The sequence below is a fragment of the Emydura macquarii genome, unplaced genomic scaffold (assembly GCF_026122565.2).
Source record: "Emydura macquarii macquarii isolate MOO-44397 ecotype Brisbane River unplaced genomic scaffold, CSIRO-AGI_Emac_v2 contig_1348, whole genome shotgun sequence".
NCBI classification, from domain to species: domain Eukaryota; kingdom Metazoa; phylum Chordata; order Testudines; family Chelidae; genus Emydura; species Emydura macquarii.
This window is the reverse complement of record NW_027131485.1, coordinates 10,899,532-10,919,490: the sequence shown is the minus strand read 5'-3', so window position 1 is coordinate 10,919,490 and position 19,959 is coordinate 10,899,532. Positions and strand designations below refer to the sequence as shown.

Genomic DNA, 19,959 nt, shown 5'->3' with positions numbered 1-19,959 from the left:
GGCACTGTCTGGTTCTGGGCACCACACTTTAAAAAAGATGTGGACAAACTGGAGAGTCCAGAGAATAGCAACAAAAATTATGAAAGGTTTAGGAACTAAGTGAGCTATAAAGAAATGTTAAAAAGCCTGGGCATGCATAGGGTACGCCTAACTTAAAATGCTACAGCTGCAGCGCTGCAACTGCTCCGCTATAGCGCTTCAGCGTAGACACTCACTACAGCAATGGGAGGGGTTCTCCCATTGATGCAGTTAATCCACCTCCATGAGAGGCAGTAGCTAGGTTGACGGAAGAATCAGGTTGGCACAGCTGCATCTCAGAGATGTGGAATTTTCACACCCCTGAGATGTAGTTATGCCCATGTAAGTTTTCAGTATAGACCGGCCCTTAGTCTTGAGAAAAGAAGCCTGAGGGGGGACCTGCTAACACTCTTCAAATATGTTAAGAGCTATTATAAAGAGGATGGTGATCAGTTTTTCTCTATGTCCACTGAAAATAGAACAAGAAGTAATCATCTTAATCTGCAGCAAGGGAGATCTAGGTTAAATACTAGGAAATACTTTCTCACTATAAGGCTAATTAAGCTCTGGATTTCCCCTAGGCAGCGTGGTATTTCTGTAAAGCAAATACAGCACTTTGTGTGGAACAAAGGCCAAAACTGTAACACAATGAAACTTACGGACAGCCCAATGCATTGGCTCGTCAAGAGAGGTGGGTAGGGCCTCTTGGGTCACAGAATGACCTTCCTTTGCTCAGGAGAACAGGGATTATTTTTTATTACCACCCTCCCAGACCAACTGGTGAGTACATCCCATGAAAAGTACTGCACATTTCTTCCATGCTACTTTGTTATTTCCATGTTCAGTTTTGGGTTATGCCTTCTTGTATCATTTGCATCCAACTTGACTTACTCTGCACCATGAAATTTCCTTATCCCAGCCTGTCACTTGCATCACCTTTTCAGACTGCATATTGAGCACCCTTCCTCTCTATGTCAGATCCTGAGATTGAGTTTAATGTCCTTTTTTGAATTTTTAAATATCCTTATTCTACAGGGACAAGAGCTGCTTCCACTGTGCATGGAGCAGCAGCACAACTTCCCTACTTTTATTCAAAACTTTTCTATATTCCATTAATCCCCCCATATTTAAAGAATATGATTGTAAAGTGAAGCAACCAAAGGTTAGGAAACTCAAATATTCATGGTGCCCAAAAATCCTTAGCCCTGCCCCTTTGGCGACATGCAGGAGATCGGGTTTAATTACGTACTATTTTTTCTGCAGGATTCCTTGTGTCACTTGGTGTGTCTATAAGCCAAGGTTGTGTAGCGAAAAGGGCCAGACTCAGGGGACAAAAAAGTCTCACTGTCTTCCAGAAGTTGCATGTTTATTGAATGAGGCTGCCGTTGTGGTTAAGCCACTGGAGTGGGGCTCATGAAGGTGATTTCTACTGTGACCTCAACCAGATTTTCCTGCATGGCTTTGGGCAAGTCACTTATTTTTCTGTTAAATGGAGATAATTCCTGTAGAGGGCTGAGACACACAATGCAGAGACTTTAGAAAAGCCTCTGAAGGAGGGGGGGAAAAAAGAGCCCATTCAGGGCAGGGTGTGCAAAGTGTGTGGTGCATGAAGCACAGAGTCACTGCATCAACAATATGGATAACCGCCTTCACTTTGCAACCTTTATATTCTTTTACTATAATGCTTTTTGTCTGGAATTTCTTTTTTTAAAAAGAAAAATGCCATCATATACAACTATTTGCATCAATAAAGCACCAGATACACTGTACAGTATATAAAATGAATGAGATCTGAGCCTTTACACCATTTCATACATTCATTCCATACTATGTGGAAAGGAGACTTCAGTGATATGCCTTATGGAATATGCAGTTTCATAGATTATATGCTGTATGTATTAAAACTGACATTCTTCTTAACTTGCTTTTGTACATGTATGTAATGCTAACCGACTACTGCGACATGTTCAGTGGAAATGTCCACTCAATTTACATACTCTGCTTGGACAGGGCCAATGAAATGGTGGCAGATCATGTACTTTATTCTTTAACAAAAGCAGTGCGCATGCATATTTTTAAAGACTTCTAACTTGGGTAAATCAAAACCAACATTTTACCCAGACCTGTGAAAAGCATACGTGACTACACGTATGACTACACGACTACAGCCCTGCCAGATTTCAAGTATCCATAAGCTCCAGCCAAGACCTTATAACTGTTCGGAAAAAAATTGCAAAACGTTTGATAGAAGAGAGCCATTTGTTCCCATTGTGCCAGTGTATGGGAATGGCCCAAGAGTTTTGGTTGAAACTCGCAATAAATAAAATAAATAAATAAATAAATGCACTCCTGACTGAAAGCAAACACATCAAAAATTTCAAGCAAAAAAGGGAAAATTTAGGAAATTTATCTCCTATGTGCGTTATCATGACTATAACGTATACAGATCACATCAGCTACAGTGCAGCCGCACTCCAATGGCTGTTTTCAGCTCTTTTTGTGTATTTATGCTATCTCGATTTTGGTACTACAGCTCCCATTTGATCATTAGAGTATACCGCTCTGACACTAACATTGGTGTAGTACATTTCAGGGTAGAGGAAGACAGAATTTAATCTCAGTACTAAATTAGAACTTCCTACCACTGGATGGATTGTACGCTGCAGGGCTGCATCAGGCCATACATAAGAACCTGTGGTGCAGGATCACTTGCAGCTCCCATTAAAAGAAAATTACTAGCCCTTCAGATTGCCAAGAAAACTTTTCAAAAACAAAGTGAACATGAACCAACGCAGAGCTGTCTTGAATCTGTAAACAGTTTGAAACTATCTTTGTGAGAGATGAACTGCTCTCATTCATCTTGGTGGGCGTTAACTCAATCATAACAATGACACCTTAACACCTTAACTGTTAACATTGCTAACTATTTTTCTGCTGACTTTAGCTGAAATGCAGCACATGTGCATTTATCCTTCTCCCTCAAAAGTAATGAAGCAGTTCCTGCCTGTGTCAGGGAAGAAAGTAGATACATCCCATCTTCGGAGCTAAAAGACATAACCACCTCAGTGCCAAAAGACTCAAACCGCCTCCTGTGCCTTCTCAGGTTGCAGAAGCCCTACATTTCTCTAGGCTTCTAAAATGCATTTATTTATTGCCAGTACAAAACTTGGCAGCACATTCAAATCCAGGCACTTGAAAAAACTGAAAAACATTCCAGAACTAAATTTATGCTAAACTTCATGTCAAAATAAACTTAAGGAAGCCTGTACTGATTGTCTTATTCCTTTGCATTCAAAGCTCTATGCAGTGAATAGTGTACAGCAGCTGGCAGCCTATGATTGATCTAGGGTCTGTTCCTACCTCTGCCATTGTCAATGTGGGACAGCACCTGTTCCCCCACCTGTAAAATTCACCCTTTACCTAAAGCATTCCGAAGTCTACATCTAAGAAACACTAAGAACCACATCAAATTTCTGAGTTTATTTCAAGATGCCAGAGAAATTATGTGCCACAGCATTCAGCATGGCTGCAGAGTATATGGGATCAGGAACAGTGACACTGTGCATTCTAGCCCTTTCCCCCACTCCATACTTACGGTATTATAGCAGCATTCTCTCAGTAGGGATTTCAGAACTCAGTTATGTTTCTCTGTTTCCTATCACGACTTTCTTGCACTCTTTTCCACAGCTGGAACCCAGTTGAACTGTAACATGAAAGCCGTCCCATCTCCCTCAGGTTTAGTTTATACAGCTTTAGAAATAATGCTAATGGGATATTTTAAAATAAACATTATTTATATACATGCACTAGCAGGATTTGATACAGTCAACTAAATCTTAGTGTCAGACTCAGCTGACCCTAATGGGCACTAGCCAATTGGAACCATCTTTCAATCCAAGCAGTTTAACCAGCTTTTATTAGAAACACCAGCACATTTCAAGTTTCCTCTTTTTGATCACAAATATAGTATTTTTCTCCTTTTATGTATACAGCATGAGACACAGCATCAGGGCTTTCCATCCTTTTTACAACAATTTCCTTTGGACAAGCTTTGGGTTAGTGTTCACTGACCTCACCCCAGCCCAGAATTTTGACATCTTGATTGCTGAAGACAGTTGCATGGGAAGGTGAGTCCAAAGATGGTGATGTTGGTACAACAGTTTAGATTTGCAGAAGAAGTTTAAGCAGCAACCCTCTATAGTTTAAAAAGATTAAGCAGTGCTGTGGTGCACTACTATTTTCACAGTATGGGGCAAAAAGTTCTTCCACTTCCACGAGTTAATACATTTGCTTTTTTTCTGTAAAATACTGTCCCAATAAAAAAAAATGTAATACTGGAGGAAGTGCTAACTTCATGTAAAAAGCCAAACAAGCCAGGTACTCCCACCTGGAGCAACATCAGACCCAGGGTTAGGGGTTACTCTTCTGGATTTGCTGCAAATTCCCTTTGAAGTTCACATAAACCACATGACTAAAATTTAAGGTATTGCAATCCTAGGCTAACCGTGGATTTATCTTTCACATCCTAAACCTGGAGAGTTTCCTCAGTTTTAAATTCAGAAACAAAGTAATTTATTGGGCGGTGGAGTGTGCCCATGAACATCAGGGCATGACGACAGGATATTAGAGGGAACACATACATGATTAGTTATTTTTATTCCACAGAAAACCCTCAAATCTAGACTTGGAGTTAACAGCAGAAAAATAGTGTTAAAATCAATAGGTTCATATTATGTTCATATTTTGCTATAGACTAAATAAATTAGTCTAGAATTAACTCAATACTTTCTCTCTTCCACTGGTGATCCTTCTCTAAATTCAATGCATTTTTAAAAAGCAACGGCTATCAATAATTTATTCCAGTTAACCCTTCTGGATGAATGCCTGCAAGTATTAAATGTATGGGTAACAGATTATCTTCCTCTCCCCCTCCCCAAAAAGGAAACAAATCGATAAAGGGTGTGGTAAAACAGACATGCTACCAACAGTACTCCTTGTATCGTGCCACGCCTATCAATGCCACTGGCTGCTTCTGTGTAATGAGGGAATATTCATAGCCATGTCTTACAAAGAACATGATCCAAAAAATATATATAAATAAATAAAAACCTTAAACATTCTTACATGGATTTTAAAGAACAGAATACATGTTAAAAACTTCAGTAATTTATATCAATTTTAAGCAATACTTTATATACAATGGAAAAAAGACATGCATAGTCCAAATACAATGTTGAAAACAGCATTTTCATAACAAAAAACCCCAAACACTAAGTGTTAATACCATGTACATGAATTCAAGAAGGACCACCCTTTTTGTCTGTTGCACACAGTTTATTTAACAATATGATATAAGTAAGAAATGAGGTTTTTTTTGTTTTTTACCATTCTATACAGTGATTGAATCTTCTTGGATTTTCTTATTTATAGTAATTATAGAGCTTGCATGATTTACACTAGAATTGCTTTCCTCATTTCAAGTTTCACAAAGAAGAAAGAATGAAAGAAAAGAATGCTTCTTCTCTATTGAAATCAGCACGGTCTAAGAGTGATCATCCCTATTTTTTTCATCTAAAACCAGTTTTATCAGAGAAACAAAGCAACAATTTCTACATCTGCAAGACAAGGATTTTGGCATTAGCCAATGTGTGTGTTTGTGTGCAAGAGTCAATTCCTATTTTTTCCAGGGGTAATACTTCAAATGCCTGCAGAGTTCACTATAGAAAAAAATCTTCCCGCAACATGTCAAAGTTATCGGGATACATTATAAGGTTGCATTTTTCAGGAAACAGTTTCTGAATATTATTTTTCTTCTCTTTTAAACGCAAATGTTTAAAGTCTTGAAAATACAAATAAAAATATGAATATAATGAACTTGTTTTCCCATTAAAAAAAGGTATGAGTCAACAGGAACCAAAAAAACAAAAAAAAAAAAAAAAACAACCCCGAAAAAACAAAAAACCCACAAAAAAGAGACCAGATATTTTAACCTCCTGGTTTTAACAAAAAATATATTCTTTGTATTGTTTTTTTAAACAGCAATCCATTCTTCCATGTGTAGGAAGTAGCAGTTCCCTCTAGGATTCAAAACAACCTAGACATCTGAATTTTCAGTACAAAATGTCCAAGAACATGAAAGAAAAAAAAAAAAAAAGTGATGCTCCCATAATGCTACAAACCCTCCACAAATTTTTCTAGTGTGTCTCCTGTGGTATCACCAACGAGAGACAATTCGTTAGACAACGCACTCCTGTTTGGGGTGTTTAACTGTGGAAGCATTGCACTCTGTTCTGGGTTGCCCAAGTGTCCCTGATCCATGGAGCTAGCCATAGTAACTGCAAGTCCTGGGTGGGGGGAACCAGTCTGGGGAGAGACATGATGAGGTGAAGGTTGGGGCTGTATCCTTGGTGATGGGCTGGAATGTGGTGGCTGGGATTGGGGACGGGGAGATTGAACAGGTGCTGGAGATCGCACCTGATTGCTGAGGGATGTGGCAATCTGCTGGCCGGGGAGATGAGATGCCTGTGGCTGTCCTGAGAGCATATGCTGCTGTGGGCTCATGGGGTTAGGCTGGCCTGGAGACCCTATCTGTTGTTTCATCTGTTGCTGTTGCAGAATCCTTTGCTGCAGTGCTTGCTGAATGTTAGAGGTGCCATCTGCCCCCATGCCAGGTTGGCCCATCTGATTCAGCTGGCCCATCTGAGCCATCTGTCCCATGGACCCCCCCTGTATTGATATATGCTGCTGCATCCGTTGCTGTTGCATGGCTTGTGGATAACCTCCAGGTCCTTGAGGCTGCTGAAACTGATTATGCCCTGCCATGCCAGCACCTCCTTGTTGTTGCTGCTGCTGCTGCTGTTGTTGCTGCTGCTGCTGCTGCAGCAACTGCCTCCTCAATATCTCTCTATACTGTGGATTCATACTTGCCATGCCAGGATTGTGTCCAGGGTTCATAATGTTTATCGCTTGTCCCTGGGGATTCATGCCTCCTATTCCCTGCTGTTGAGGAGGAACACTCGGTCTCTGGACTCCTGCTTGCATTGCGTTTATGGTCTGCAAGCTAGGCTGAGTGTGCATACCCGGCTGCTGCATCCCAGACTGAGGCTGAATGCCTGTTTGTGGTTGCATCCCAGGCTGATTTGCCACATATTTAGCTGTTCTTTGCTTGATAAAAGCTGCCATAAGCTGAGGGTTGGATTTGAGGATATTAAGAACTTGCTGTTGCTGTTGCGGAGAGCTAGGTGATTTCAAGGTCCGCAATAAGTCCTGAAGTGCATTCGGTGCAATGCTGCGTGGTGGCTGTTGCACACCTGGCATTCTTGGCCCAGCTACAGTTTGTTGTGGTGGCATTGGCATAACAGGTCTTGGCATTCCCGGCTGCATTGGCTGCTGCGGTGGCATTGGAGTTGATTGCCATTGTGCAGGTTGCATGTTGGACATTACTGGACCACTTACGGGGCTAGGCCGGGGTACATTCATGCCAACCTGCTGCATCTGGTTCACTGGACCCACTGCGGGGTTTACTATTCCTGGACGACCGGGAGGCAAACCATTGTTTATGGTATTGACCCTGTAGAGTTGCTGCTGCTGCTGGGCAGCTTCTCTCTCAATCTGCCGAGCTGCTTCCACAGCAGCTGGGGGAGGCTGGGCAGGCGGTGGAGGTGCTGCCACCTGGTTTGTAGGTTTTCCTGTTGGAACAGTAGTAGGGGGTTGAGTTCTTGATGCACTGGGGAAGCCAGCTGGTGACATACTTACAGGGGAGGGCTGGGGTTGAGGAGGCGGCTGTGGTGTTTGTGGCGTACTTGGCTGCTGCGTGGGAGTACCAGGCGTTGCTGAGGTAGGAGAAGGCAAACTTTGCTGAGGCACATTACGGGTGTTCATGGTAGCCATCCTTCGGCGCATTAACTGAGCTTGCTGGAGGCGGTGCTGGATCTGCTGCTGCCGGAGCTTGTGTTTAATATTGAGACAGAATGGCACAGGGCATTTATTCTCTTGGCAGTGTTTGGCATGGTAGCAGCAAAGAGCAATTAGCTGCTTGCACACAGGACAGCCACCATTGGTTTTGCGCTTGCAGCCCTTGGTGTGCTGAACAACCCGTTTCATTTTCTGGCAGGATGGCAATGAGCAGTTTGCGTTGCGACACTGACAGGCGTGGACCAGGGACTGGATGCAGCGCTGGATGCTTAGTCGACGTGATTCCTGGGGGCTCTTTGACTGTTGTTCTCCATGGCTGTTGCTCTCATCATCCAGACCCAGGCCCCATTTAACCATCTTGTGGTCATGGCTCTTAGTGTTGTAGCAGTTAATGCAAAGGTCATAGTCCTAAAAATAAAGGAAAACCCACTAAGTTCAGCAGCCTAGTACAGCATAAAGCTTTTGTTACTAAAAGGGCTAAAGAGGTTATGTCAATGTGTTCTTGATGTGAACCTAGACTTTACTTTTCTATGGTTTTTTTGAAAGGTGGTATCTGTCTTGCTTCACTCAATACCAACTAAGGCACATATTGAAAGGGCCCATCACTGTGACTGTAGGAACTGGGCCAGCTCAAGACAGGAAATACTAGGCTCACCCAATATTTAGACAACAAATCCTGCACCTTGGCAGGGGGTTAGACAAGATGATCTTTGTGGTCCCTTCTAACCCTACGATTCTATTTATGAAAGTCACTCTAGAGCAAGTAACCTCTTTAGAAGCTATTATCCCCAGCAACTAATTGCCTGGCCTGCTTCCGTCCTCTTTGGATGATATTATGAGACAGTAAGTTTCCACCCCATCAATTACAGTTGTGCCTCACTGGGATAGTACGTGACTGAGAAGAAGAATATCCCTCTAGCAGACAGAGCTGATATTAAACCCCTTAACACTGCAGGAGCTGAAATTTTTCCAATGCTAATGTATCGGTGCTGAGCAACAGGAACTCCAGAAATGGGTATTTTGATACCCAAGAGGTGCTCCTCTTGAACCTGGACTGCTTCATTTCCTTTGGGAAGAACAGTCTAACACCACAGAGCGAGAACAGAACTAAACAAAGCCAAGACAAAACAATTTTTTTTTTTTTTTTAAATCTCCGCAGATCGCAACCATCATCACCACCAGTCAGGCGGGCATGGTTGAGAACCATGGAACTCACAATACATTGCTTTAACTGTAACTTTAAAAACAAAGTAGTAATAACTATAAACCTAATCTAACTAGAAAAAGAGAAGAGAAAGCATTGCAGGGTAGAAAAACCTATAGCCAAGGGTTCTAAGATGTGCCATTGCAGCAGCTGAACAGGAACTGAGGGGGCCACGATTGTAGCACCTCATATAATCTTGAAACTGATTCTTTGGACTTCTGAGGAAGCATACACACAGCTCCCATAGACACTGTTATACCAGAGGGTTCATGAATATTCCCACAAAGGAACATAAGAATTTCCAGACAGGATCAGTCCCACGGTCCATCTAGTCCAGTATCCTGTCCACTCTCATGTCAACATAAGCTAACCTCTGGTATAAAATTGTCCACATGGGGATTAATACCTGTTTAACTAAAGCAGTAAAACTATACTGCTAAATTTCCCCAGGTAGACAAGCCCTGCACTGCTGCCAACTCTGTAGAGATAGCTACTCAAAACAAAAGCCAAAGGCCTAACCTCCTCTCCCCCGATTAATTACTAATTAGATCAGTCTCCTCAAGTCCAGCTTCAGAGCCCAGCACTAAGCCTAGCTCAAAAAGCCTGGCTCAAAGGCCTAGATCCTTTAATATTAAGTTAAACCTAGCACAAAATCAGAGTTTTAGTAAATTAAAACTACCTTAGATTCAGAAATTATTTGTTTATTTGACTGCTGTATGTTTAGCTGCTCCTACAGCAGTTACAGACTAGAAATTAATTACTACCCCAAACCAAAATTTTATCCCCAAAACAACTGTTCATACTGAGGAGCTTCAAGGTAAAGCAAAGATACTTACCTGAAAGAACTCAAACTGTGTCTACACTGCAGGTGATACAGTGGCACAACTGTAGAGCTGCAGCTATGCTGCTGTAGCATAGACACTTGCATTTAACTTGGGGGAAAAGGAGGCACAGTTGGAAGAAGAGTAGAAAGAGAAAAAAAATCTGACACACACATACCTCACAGACAGTACAATGCCACCTTGTTTCCACATGGTGCTTGCACTCATTGCACGTATAGACAAAACGGTCCTGCCCTTGAGTATGTAGTTCTACAAGCATGCACAATGTGGACCACTTGGATCGGCGTAATGAGGAGAATTCCCAGTGCTTATCTCTTGCTAAGGTAAGGAAGGCATCTCGTCCATCCATCAAATCACAGCTAAGTAATGGATCAGGGTCCACAATGGGAGGCAGGGTGTTTATTACAGGTCCAGCATGTAAGTGAATCACAAAAAAGACCTGCAAGTAAATGGGAAGAGTGACTAAGGTTATAAAAATAATTCCAAACATCTTCTAGGGAAAAAACCCTTTAAAAATGGATAAATAAAGTTTATACCGTACCACAGAGATGGTGTGATCTAATTAATTTAGTTGAGGGTAACCTACTTCAATATGTATTATAAAAGAAAAATAAAAGTCCAGCTGTAGTCACAAGCATTGTTCCTTCCTGTTTTGACTTTTAACTACTGTCAAGCCTCATTTTACAAAAACGTTATCTCCTATTCCAGCCAGATTTTTGACTGTACCTCTTTATGCTTCTCCATGGTGGCATAGAGCTTCTGGGACAGATCATTGGACACATTTGGCATGCTGGGTTTCTTTTTGTTAGCTCTACTGATGCTGCTCTTATTCTTATTGGTTTTTTTGTTGTTCTTTTTCTTGGCATTCTTGCTGTCACCCTGGCTCCCCTGCAATAAATATGTTGGAAGGATGTTAAAATTTGTAAAACTGTTTCATTTACTATTGTTTCACTCAATCTCTTTACTGTCAAGAGTTAAAATTTTGGTCCAGCACATGTAAATTAGCACACTACTGTAGGTATATCAAGTTTTCCGGGGGAAAAAGGAGGCATGAATTAAAAACCAGTCAGGCAAGGGAAGGAAAAAAAATCAATTTTCAAATAGTTTAAAGTAAAGTAGATGTGTTTGTAATTTAAATGTACATTTATATTCATTTAAGGATTTGGGATTTTATGCAGTTTTCTTTTCATTATAACTTGTGTGAAAGCTTTGCACACTTCACCTTTCACAGCTTGCCAGCAGTTCTTTACAAAACACCAATATTTTAAGAGTTTAACAAAACTGCAAGACCAAGTGGATTTCAGATTTTTTTTGGGCTCTATCACAGCTTTGTATTTCTGAAACTGTGCCCCCTGTCCCGGCTCAATGTGTAGACAGGGATGAGTGTTTTGCCGGTTTTAAAATTAAAAATACTACATACTATTTCATTCAGAAAATTGGCTATTGTGCATGTACAATTCTTTCCAAAAGAAGTTTCTTAACAAGGGCATATGCCAGGCAGCAGCAGTGACACATCAGATCATAATGACTGTGTATTAAATGATAGAGAAGCACAGGGACAATAATTTCCTTTTAAAACTTATCAATATGGATAGCTGACAAAGCTGACTGAGGGATACATTTTATTGTATGAACAGAAAAACATTTTAAAATCACCTTCTATGCCCATTTACAGGTCAGATTATGTTTAGATTTATAAGAACAGGAAAAGAAATTGCCTCTCTTCAGAACTAGATACCCTTGACAATTATTTTAAAACACAAACTTCCAATCCAAAACCTCCCAAAACGCCCTTCCCCTCAGTTGTAGTGATTTCCACAAACCAAAAGAACCCTCTTAAACTGCAAAACACCCAGGAAAGTTTTATTAAATGAAACACAATACACATACTTTGATATTCTTTGTAAGTAATTTATTCAAACAAAGGCAAAAACTATCTAAACTGAAAAGCTTGTACTTCAGTAAACATGATAATAAAGTCTCCACTCTTCTAACCAGTTAGGCTTATCTCTCTCTTGCTTCTGCTCTTAGATACCAATATTCTTTTATCAATTTATTTGGTTTTTCAGCACCTAACTCCACTGATGCGAGTCAGACAGAAGTGCAAGTCTTTTAAAAATTGACAACATTTGAATTCAAATGTCCTGTATTCCTTTATTTTCCTTCTAACATTTTAATGCAACAATGACACAGCCTCCTTTGCAAACATACTTTCAGGGCAGAAATCTGGCTCTTCATTCGTAAATGCTAGGAGAAAGGAAACTCACGATTATGTTCAATCAGCCAAGTTTCAGCCTCTTCTTCCTAGTCTAGGATCAACCTGACTTCTGTGTATGGGATCAGTCATATATGAAAATTCCATAGCTTCCTTAAGTAATTTTTTGGTTTTGTCCTTGTACTGTTCCAGCTCTTTACTGTTAATTAAACCAAGCAAGATTTCCCTCCAAGATGGTGATGGTGTTATCAGCCTGTAATCTGGCAAGGCCCTCCAAAACTTCCTGCAGTTGCTTTTGTACATTTAGTGCTTCTCTATACAGTCCCTTGTTAAGTAAAATGTTGGCATTTTTTGATCCAAGTCCTCCTCCTACTTGGTGCATCTTTTAACATTTATGGTTGTTGAGTGTAAATGCAGAAAAACAGCGCCTGATCTTCAGCAGCAGCTGCCCAGGACTGTTCAGTGCAGTTTGGAGAAGAGGAAGGGGTAAAGGTGCCTTTGCGCTCCACTAATTCTGCACCATCCAGGCACCAGGATGGTCCCTGTGGTAAATGAGAACTGCCTGAGAGCTACTCTCATTTGCGCTGGATGCCAGCTTACCAAGGGAGCATTAGGGAAGCCAGGTGATGGGTGTTGATGGGTGAAAAGAGAGAATCATAGAACTGGTCCAGGACTAAGTATTATCTAGTGCAACAGGAGCTACTCAAGAACCCCCCTAAAACAATGGGAGTGATGAATCTTCTAGTGACTATCTGAATTTAGAATCTTTGCCCCAGGGGAGCAGTGCAAAGTTTCCATGTGAATTTGAGAGAAAGAGAGCTGGGTGGCCAGAGGTGGTGGGTGGGCGTGTGCGGGGAGGGGATGGGGCAGGGGGAGAAAAGGCAAGGCTAGGGTACCTATCTATTTCAGTCAGCCACCATGATGGTTCCATCACATGCCTCAGGGTTGTGTTATGCAGGGGTGTCAAATTTTCTGGTAAATGATGGTCCATGATACAAATTTAGGACTTCATACTCTCTTCAATCCATAGCAATCACCTACTGATGTCACTGGAAGGTTTGCAGAGAGATCAAGAGGCTAATTTGGCTTGTATGCAGTAACTAAACTTTTAGGGGATTTTGTTTTGTTTTTTACTCAGAACCTTATCGTTGCATTCAGCATCACTCACTTCCCTTTAGGGGGTCACCACTATCTCTGCTCTTTGTTTCTCTTCATTCTCCAACCTCTTTCTTTTATTTCTTTCCCTCTTCCCTGTCTGTATTACCTGTATTTTTTCCTTTGTATTTCCTTCTCTGCAACAACTCCTAATTCCAATTTCCCTGTGGGCTTCATTCTCACTCTCTCTCTCAATCTATCTGCTAAAATGATCAGCACTGAAATAGTCAATTTTGACACTGAAATGTTGTCATTGGATTGCAGAGATGACACTTTAATGAGATTAATACGGCATGGGACATCCACACTTCTCAGTTATGGTTTCACGTTGCCAGCAGACTCAGGCAATCATCACTGCATTAATTATGTTCAGTTCACATTTGGAAGCTACTCTTCACAAACATGAGAGATAGAAACTTAAAGATGAGATTTTGGACAATTTGAATGTGTCATGTGAGCTACATAAACAAATCAAGAGGCCATAATTTTGACATCCTTGTTATTAGATGCAATTTCCTTCTCAGTAAAATTTGAAATAGTGACAGAAGTTTAGGATGACTGCACTCATCTTTTTCATTCTGTATGCATTTTCTGAGCCAAATGACAGTCTTTGCTGTTACACTTCTCTGCCATTCTTGGACTGGCATCTTCAGCAACTTGGATATAATATTTTGTTTTCTTTTTAGACACAGAACCACTAGCATTAAGTAGGAACACAATTCCCCCCAGTATGGATGTTTATAGCCTTTATCAGACCATTTCTCATTTTCAGTCAGCTATCTTGTATTGTAATTTTTGGTTCTTTTAGCTCTTATTTAATTTTTTTCTCTTATTCTTCACTTTCAACATCAAGTAGTGACCCTGCAAGTTCAAATCTGCATGTTCACAATCATTTATTTAAATTGTTATTTTGTGATATACTGAAAGTGATACTGTTAACATAAAAGAAGGCTGCAACTTTCTTATCAAATTCAAATCTTTGACTTTCAGTTAATATTGTCAACTGTTTTTACTGCAGATTAATCTTTGCCATTTTGAGGGAGTTAAGATGAAAAAACTAGGCCTGAAGGAAATTTAGGTTGAGAAACTGTTGGAAGACCTGATACTTAAAAAGGATTGTAACTACATTATGACGACAATGATTTTCTCGTTGCCCACTCAATCACTTGTTTCCTACTACTTCCTTCAGTGTAAATTATGTGGAGTCAGATAATCTCAGTAATCAAACATTAGTACATGAACACTAATTACCTATCTACAGTATTGAGCAGCAGCTTTCACACAGACTACATTTAAAATGAGGTGAGGAAGTTAGTCACCTTGTGTAGTAACGATGGTTCTTGGAGCCGTGTCCCCCTATGGGTGCTCCACGACCCATCCTCCTCCCCTCTACTTTGGAGTTCTTAACAAGGAGGCTTTGCGGTAGAGAAGGAACTGAGGGCGATTCGCCTGCGCAGCACTAGATAGCCTCAAGGCAGAGCATGAGGGAGAGCCCACGCACACATGGGCTGAATGGACACTGCTACCTAAAATCTCCAATCAGAGGTGCAGGGGTGCAGATATGCCAACAGTGGAGCACCCACAGGGACAATACTCAATAAAGTAACCATACAGTGAATTTAACACCAAATATGACAAAAATAAGATGAATTGGCCAGTTTTAGATTGAATTAAGTTATCAGAGATGTTTCCCACCTTCCAGGAGTTTCTATGTTCTACTAAACCAAACACCCAAAAGTTGCTGCCTCTATCTGTTCTCCTCTTTTCGGTTTCCAATGATAGTTAATTCCAGCCAGTAGTCATAGCCCTCTTTGTGAATCACCAATGACTCCACACATTCACCTTGCCCCTCCTAGGCCTTGTCTTCATTCTGAAAAAAGGTGTGTTCTTAACTCAAATGAGATAACTGGCATTAACTAATGTACATTGAAATCCTAGTGAAGACAAGGCACTGGGTAGTTTTCACATGAGATAGCATGTCAAGGTAAACCCTAGGCCTGCCGTAAACCTCAATTCAACTGGTAACTTATTTGAAAACTACATACTCTCTTGTTCTCACCAGGATTTTACTTCATTACAGCTCACGGAGGTAAGAACATAGTTTTTCTCCTAGAAGAGAAGCACCCTTAGACAATTCTATAACTTTTTACTGTTTCCTAACAGACATAACAGGTATCTTGATGTTCTCATCACTGCCTTTTCAATAACTGTTAGAACTTGCATTTACGGAATGAAATAAGAGGCTGCTGTTTCTTGTTTGAAAAATATTCAAATATATGTTATGTTCATGTAAATACTTCAGAACAACAAGTAAAAAAAAGAATTAAGAAGGAACATGATAAAATGCACTGGGCTGAATTTTTTTCTGAGGGGTTTTCTGTACAAAAATAGCAACAACCTTCACCATATTAGCTTTGAAGGAGCTGCTAGGGTCTAGTGAAAAGATACTTAAGACATAAGGGAAGATGATGCACTAATAAGGTCCATCAATTCTTGTCCTTCCCTGAAAAATCAGAGGAAATCAATCATATACATATATTGTTCTACAACACAGTCACGGTGTCTATTTCAAACCGAGGGAAAAAAACTATGCTGAAACTTTTGTTTCAACTAAAGCCTCCTGGACTTTGTGTGGCATGGAAATCTTAACTCCTAAAAGCCTGAGCTGCAACCCTAATTAAAAATGATAGTGTGAACACACTAATGCCATCAGTTTCAGATCCTCAAAGGTCAACAGAATACAGAATGTAAATGGGTAATGAAGCTCCATCCATGAATACTGGAGAGAGGAGTTTGCTTTATTTATATTCACAAGGTAATGCATAAGAAGAATGCATCTGGAATCAATGGGTAAAGTCAATGAAAAACTTGAGTAATTAGTAATACTAACATTTGAATTTCAATCCTCTATTATTGCAAATTGATACGCATAGGCTTCCTGTAGAAAGAAGAATTTAGACTTTAGATAGTGGCTTTCAAAACACAGATATTTTAAGGTGGTGTGAATTTAGGAACTCAGCAAAGGAACTGTAAAGCAAACCGAGCAGCCATTATGTAATCCAAAATAGCTCACAGACATCCCTGGATGTTAGAAACCATTTTAGTAAGAGTAGGAACGTTGACTATGACATGGATGTTTTTTCCTACCCTATTTAAAAAGGGCCATGAATTTTTAACTTTTATCTGGAAAGAAGCCAGAAAGTCAGCTAAAGGGAACCTTGGTTTAAAATTTCACTAGAAAGACAATTTTTTTCTTCCCAGTTCTAAATTTCATTATCTGTATTGGGTATGAGCTCTGGTTGAGATTAGCAACTTGGACAACCTTCTGATCTGGGGACAAATACTGTATGCAAAGGTTAACTTACCTCTGTTGTTTCACTAGCTGCTGTACTTTCCTCCTTTTTCCTTTCCTCCTCTTCCTGTTCCAGCTCCTTAATGCTCTCTTCCAGCACATTTGGCCAGAAATCACCTTCAAAGTAAGGCAGCTCCTTGGCACTTGTCAGCCTGTCCTCAGTTGCTTGTTTAAAAATGTCCTGTTAAATGTGTCACACAACGGTAATATTGAATTAAGTCCAAAAATAAGAGCCTGAAGTCAATAGCAGAACCTGAGGCACACCTGCTGCCCTCACATGGCTTAAAGCTTTTTTAGTACACAGTGACACACTTGGAAAGGAACTGGTTCTATGTGGAGCAGTTTATAGTGTATTTTAATTTCTAAAACATTGTCACAAATACAAGCAACATTGCTAGTAACTTTTTAATCGTTAGCTATGTGTACATCGGTTTATTTTTTTCAAAATAAAGTATTTGTAGGTTCAGAAAAGAACATTCTCTAGCAGCCTTCTCTTCCTCCTTTGTAACCCGCAGAGGAATACAACAGGAACCATCACTTAAAAAGAAGAACACTCTTTCTCAATGTAGAGATTTTTGAAAGAAAAAAACCTGGCTATTAGGCTAAATATTAGCCAAGTGTCCTATATCCCACACACTTTACATGGATCCTAGGAAAGAACATCTCCTCTACAAACTTTCAAGCTGCGCAGCTTTTCCAATACAAGACAAGCAATGAACGTGACAAGTGCACCAGACCCTTTCATTCACTACCCAGCTAAGTTAGCTAATGAACAGCAAACAGCATCACTTTCCTTAGCCGCACACTTCATAAGCTCAGTGAGAAAACTCCTTGCAAATGTACTGTGCATGCGCAGCCTGTGATTTTGAAGGGGATATAATTTGGTCAAACCAAAACTAATTTTTGCCACTACCCTCCAAAGCACTTTTCCTTAATGAAAGCTATTTCCATGCCAAAATTCAGCTTTCAACTCCAGGCATTTCAGGACCACTGCTGTTCAAAAAGGCCTGATTAGAAAGCAAGCAAGCAAGCAAGCAAGCAAGCAAGCAAACGCACGCACACTTTCATATATATTTTCCACACTCTATTCAAGCCTCTCTGAATTATTTTTGCTCAAATGTTCACAAAAAATTTCCCTAAAGGCAGAGACGAAGCCTGAAAAGCTGTAGCCTCAAAGGTGAACATTCCAGAAAACTGTAAGCAAGGGAAGATAATGGCTAAGAATGTAAATGTTCATAAAACATTAACCAGAATAGTCACTGCCAGTTCCCTTATATTGAAGAAGTGTAGCTTAGATACTAGAAAATGAACCCTGTAAAATCAATTCAGCAAGTAAAAGATATCCAAACCTTGTAGTCATGAATGATCCTCTCAGCAAATGCTTTGTCTAACATCTTCTTATACCATTCTTGCAGGCGTTTGGGTTTTGGTATTTTCTGATCAGGGGGGTGGCAATGGAAAATGTAGTCATCTCCTTCACTTGGGGGACAGGCCCAAATGTGACCTGTCACATACCTGCAAGTTACATGCAAAAATCAATGACATCTCAATTAACACTCATTTGGCATTTTAACTAAATTCCTTTGCCTTTCTTGTACACAAACCCAACCACATTTAGAAAGGGATACAGACTTCTTGCTTCTTTATAAAGATGTTGAGGGAGTTTTATGGCAATAATAGCTTATATCTATATAAGGGTTCATGATCTAATCATGGAACTTAGGCTTTGAATGGGCTACTTAGTGCTCATCTCTCTCTCTCTCTCTCTCTCCAGTTTAGTGGGTGGAGGGAGTGAGATGCTCCCAGTCTAAAATGTGAAAGAAAAGTTTAGGAAAAACATTTCCAGGATGGGAAAATAACCACTATACGTTCACTGGTGCAGAAATCCAAACCCTTTCTCCACTGCAGGAAAAGAGGTGCCTGTTTCATAAGACTTTTGAGAAGATGATGGAAGGAAGTAAGAAATTGTCTTAAATAAATCAAAAGTTATCCCCGTCCCAACCACCCGAAATAAGATAGAAGTCTTCTCTTTCATTAAAGTTACACAAAATAACCATGCTATTCACATGATATTGAATAACAGCATCACACAGCAAAGAATTCAGTCAACTTTTACTCACCCAAGTTTCTTCACATACTCCAGATATCCGATAAGGATTTCATGATAAACAGCTGTTCGGAGGCATCGGGGCCGGAAGAAATGAATACTATCTAAATATGATATGTACACACGCCTGTGAGGATGAGGGGGAAAACAAAAAAGAAAATTATTTGAATACAAACCACATTAGCTTTCATCTGCTGGTGTTCAGCTTTTAGAATAGACACAAACTTGGTTGCTTTGGGAAGGGACCTGGAAAATTAAAGACCAGGCCTATGTCTTCATTGACGGCGGCAAATTCGCTGCCGTTAGATCGACTTATCTGGATTGACTGAGCGGTCAATGAAGTTGATCCAGAAATCGACGTATTAAGACCACCTTCTCAAGTGGCGCAGTGAAGTGAAGATGGCGTGCAGAACAGAAGCACAAAAGTCGACGGGAGTTACCAAGTTTTTTGTGTAGTTTGTGTAACTCTGGTCGACTGCCGCCGAATCTTCAAGCCCTACAACTGATTTCAAAGAGGAGGAGCACCTTTCACTGGCCAAAGAGACGCATCAAAGTACATCATGTAAAGTTGCTGAAATAAAAGTGAAATATTGCTAGTGTTTCACCTTTTGGACAACAGGCAAAAATGTTGAGAGGCCAGGACAAATACTAGCATTTGAGACAGATTTGAGTTTTATGTATTTGCTAACATTTTGACTGTCAATCTTTTTTTGGTGTGGAAAAGTCTACAACACACAACTTTATATTAAGACTGTGTGCCACGAATATTTCAGTATTTGAAAGTATCTGTAGCTAGCTGGTATTTAAAGTATTAACAGAAATGAAAGAGTACCTGGTATTTGGAGGTGGGCAGTCAGAGCCATACTCCTGTACATGCATGCCAAAGAAGCACACATCCACTCCATCTATCTCTTCAAAAGCAAACAGAGCTTTGGTTCGGTAAGGGAAGGATTCTGACATTTCACCAGAATCCACAAACCTGCAGGAAAGAAATAAATCTATCAACAGATTCAAAGTCTATCAAAAAGGAAACAGATTTTTACAACTTAAGTATTTCTGAACAACTAAATAATGAAGTACCAGTTGTGGCACAGTATAGAGTCATATCAAACTGGCATCATGGCAATGCAAGGTCAGTATCCATAAAGCCTA

General features: G+C 40.3%; 1 protein-coding gene across 5 annotated transcripts in view; it reads right to left on the bottom strand.

The window, feature by feature from the left end:
• Positions 1-3,916: 3,916 nt before the first annotated feature.
• CREBBP (CREB binding protein) overlaps positions 3,917-19,959 on the bottom strand; it is a 175,012-nt gene continuing 158,969 nt past the window's right edge. For 3 of the 5 annotated variants that reach the window (XM_067551124.1, XM_067551125.1, XM_067551126.1), the window contains exons 25-31: positions 19,640-19,786; positions 18,821-18,934; positions 18,050-18,215; positions 16,714-16,881; positions 10,705-10,866; positions 10,136-10,417; positions 3,917-8,340 (exon numbers count right to left, since the gene is read on the bottom strand). In XM_067551124.1, the coding sequence (XP_067407225.1) occupies positions 6,190-8,340; positions 10,136-10,417; positions 10,705-10,866; positions 16,714-16,881; positions 18,050-18,215; positions 18,821-18,934; positions 19,640-19,786 (3,190 nt within the window). In that variant the 3' untranslated portion in view covers positions 3,917-6,189. Of the gene's footprint in view, positions 8,341-10,135; positions 10,418-10,704; positions 10,867-11,277; positions 12,226-15,602; positions 16,287-16,713; positions 16,882-18,049; positions 18,216-18,820; positions 18,935-19,639; positions 19,787-19,959 lie in introns of those variants that run through there. The other 2 variants (XM_067551127.1, XM_067551128.1) reach the window with 2 other exon arrangements.